We start from the raw sequence: 1,882 nt of genomic DNA on the forward strand, positions 1-1,882 counted from the left end.
GGCAGGCAGGGCGGTGCCGGGAAGGAGGTGCTGCTGTGTGATTCTGCTCATCGTTTCTTTCAGTATCTTCGTGTCGTTCATTTTGGAAGCTTTCTTCGTGGAGTACTCCCTAGAGAAGAGCGAAGTAGAAACAGCCATTGAACAGAAGATCCAGGAGCTGGGAATGGGAGTTCAGGAGTAAGTCGCCCAAGCGGGTTGTGCTGGATGTGGCTGGCTCGGCCCAACCCATGAGGGCTGTGGGACCCTCTGTCCCAAAGTGTGAGCCGAGACTCCTCTTCCTCGTCTCAAAGTTCTTGCTAATCTGTCACGGCTGTGTAGGCTTGGCCTAGATGTTAAGAGAAGGCTACTCGCGTTGGCCTTGCGGCTGCCCTGCTGAGCTCTTCCAGCCCAGAGGACAGGACTGATGCTGGAAACTAACACCACGGCTGGTGCTTGCCCTGCCCGGAGGCTCCATTTCCGCTGAGTAAAGCGGGCCCTGGGGCAGGATGTGCCCCCCCAGGGTGACTTCTGGTCCTTCTTGTGTAGGGATGAGCTCCGGGATGAACAGCTCCTCGAGAACATGGAGGGTGATGAGCACAACCTCGAGGGGGAAGGTGGAGCAAAGCCACAGTCTAAAGGGCTGATGTTTAAAATCGCTTCCAAACGTAAGTGCTGTCGGGGTTTAAGAGGCCACAGCTCTGGACATCCCTGCTCGTAGCCCGCTCTCCCGGCAAGCGCCCGAGCGCTTCTGCTGCCTTTGGGCTACGAAAGCAGCTGAAACCCAGATGGATACTGAGAGAACTGTGGACACTTTGCTTTTTCTTTTTACTTCTGTAGCAACTTCTCTTCTACCTTGGCCCTTCTGCACTCGCCAGTCTGTGAAGACACTGCCGTGGTGGCCAAGGTCCTCCTGTTGCCAGGAAGTCCATTTTCTTTTCTCCTTCCTAACGCACTCTGCATTCCTCCTGGCTCGGATCGTGGGGTGACTAAACGCTGCTTTCCTCTACCTTAATGACTCCCCTTTCTCTACTGCCTTTCTTGCTGGACCTTGGCAGTTCCTCGAGCTCATGCTTCTCGGCATGGCAGCTGATGGCGGATCACAGATCCACTGAGGACACGTGGTATGTGTGTAAAATCTTAAAATAATGGTCTTGTCCTTATTGCTTAGGAGTATAAGGGGTAAAATATCAGGGGGCATCATTTGGGACATTTGTTTTACACTAAACAGGCAAGAAAACACGGGAATCTGCCTGCGGCTAAGGTGGCCGCCACCTAACTGCTGCTGAGGAGCAGGCCTGTGCGCTTACAGGGACTTGTTTTTTAACACCTGCAGGGTACAGGACGGTTGATGCTCTGCTCCAGCGCATGTTTGAGGCAGAGATACCCCCTGAGGATGAAGGCCCTTCATTTGAAGAGATCTTGAACTTGTCCCCCACCGCTGCCGGACCTGGAAATCTGACCTCAGAGAGTGCAGCGTAACGGGGACAGTCCACGGCGGGCGCCGAGGAGGAGATGGCTCTCAGCTGCCCGCGTCTTGAGCGTGTTCCCTGCCTGGCTCACGCCCGTTGGGCCAGGTTACGCGGTGGAAGGGGCGGCGGGGCCGGGACCAGCTTCGTCGCGTAAAGGAGCTTTATCCCCTGTAAAGTCTCGTGTAATCGCTGAAACTGGAAATACTCTCCTGGGAGAGCTGGTGTAACGGTGCCGTGTTCGGTCTCGTATGAAATACCCATTTCTTGTCACCGGAGCCTTGTATCGCAGCACCTTTGTCCGCGGCGTGGAGCGGCAGTAAACAGCCCTTCGCTCGCGGCAGCGGCCTGACGAGCGACCGGTGGCCCGGCGGTGGCGGGGAGGAGGGGGCTGCCCGCTGTCCCCCCGCGGCGGTGACGGGGAGGAGGGAGGGGGC

The 1,882-nt window shown here is 56.7% G+C and overlaps 1 protein-coding gene across 1 annotated transcript in view; it reads left to right on the plus strand.

Annotated features, from left to right (window-relative positions):
• The window catches only part of LOC104493775 (two pore calcium channel protein 1-like), a 10,796-nt gene extending 9,338 nt beyond the window's left edge, over positions 1 to 1,458 (plus strand). The window contains exons 16-18 of the mRNA XM_010136511.1: positions 64 to 177; positions 526 to 644; positions 1,313 to 1,458. Of these exons, the coding sequence (XP_010134813.1) occupies positions 64 to 177; positions 526 to 644; positions 1,313 to 1,458 (379 nt within the window). The remainder of the gene's footprint in view (positions 1 to 63; positions 178 to 525; positions 645 to 1,312) is intronic.
• The last annotated feature ends 424 nt before the right edge of the window (positions 1,459 to 1,882 follow it).

This window comes from Buceros rhinoceros, unplaced genomic scaffold (assembly GCF_000710305.1).
Source record: "Buceros rhinoceros silvestris isolate BGI_N320 unplaced genomic scaffold, ASM71030v1 scaffold28625, whole genome shotgun sequence".
Lineage (NCBI taxonomy): Eukaryota > Metazoa > Chordata > Aves > Bucerotiformes > Bucerotidae > Buceros > Buceros rhinoceros.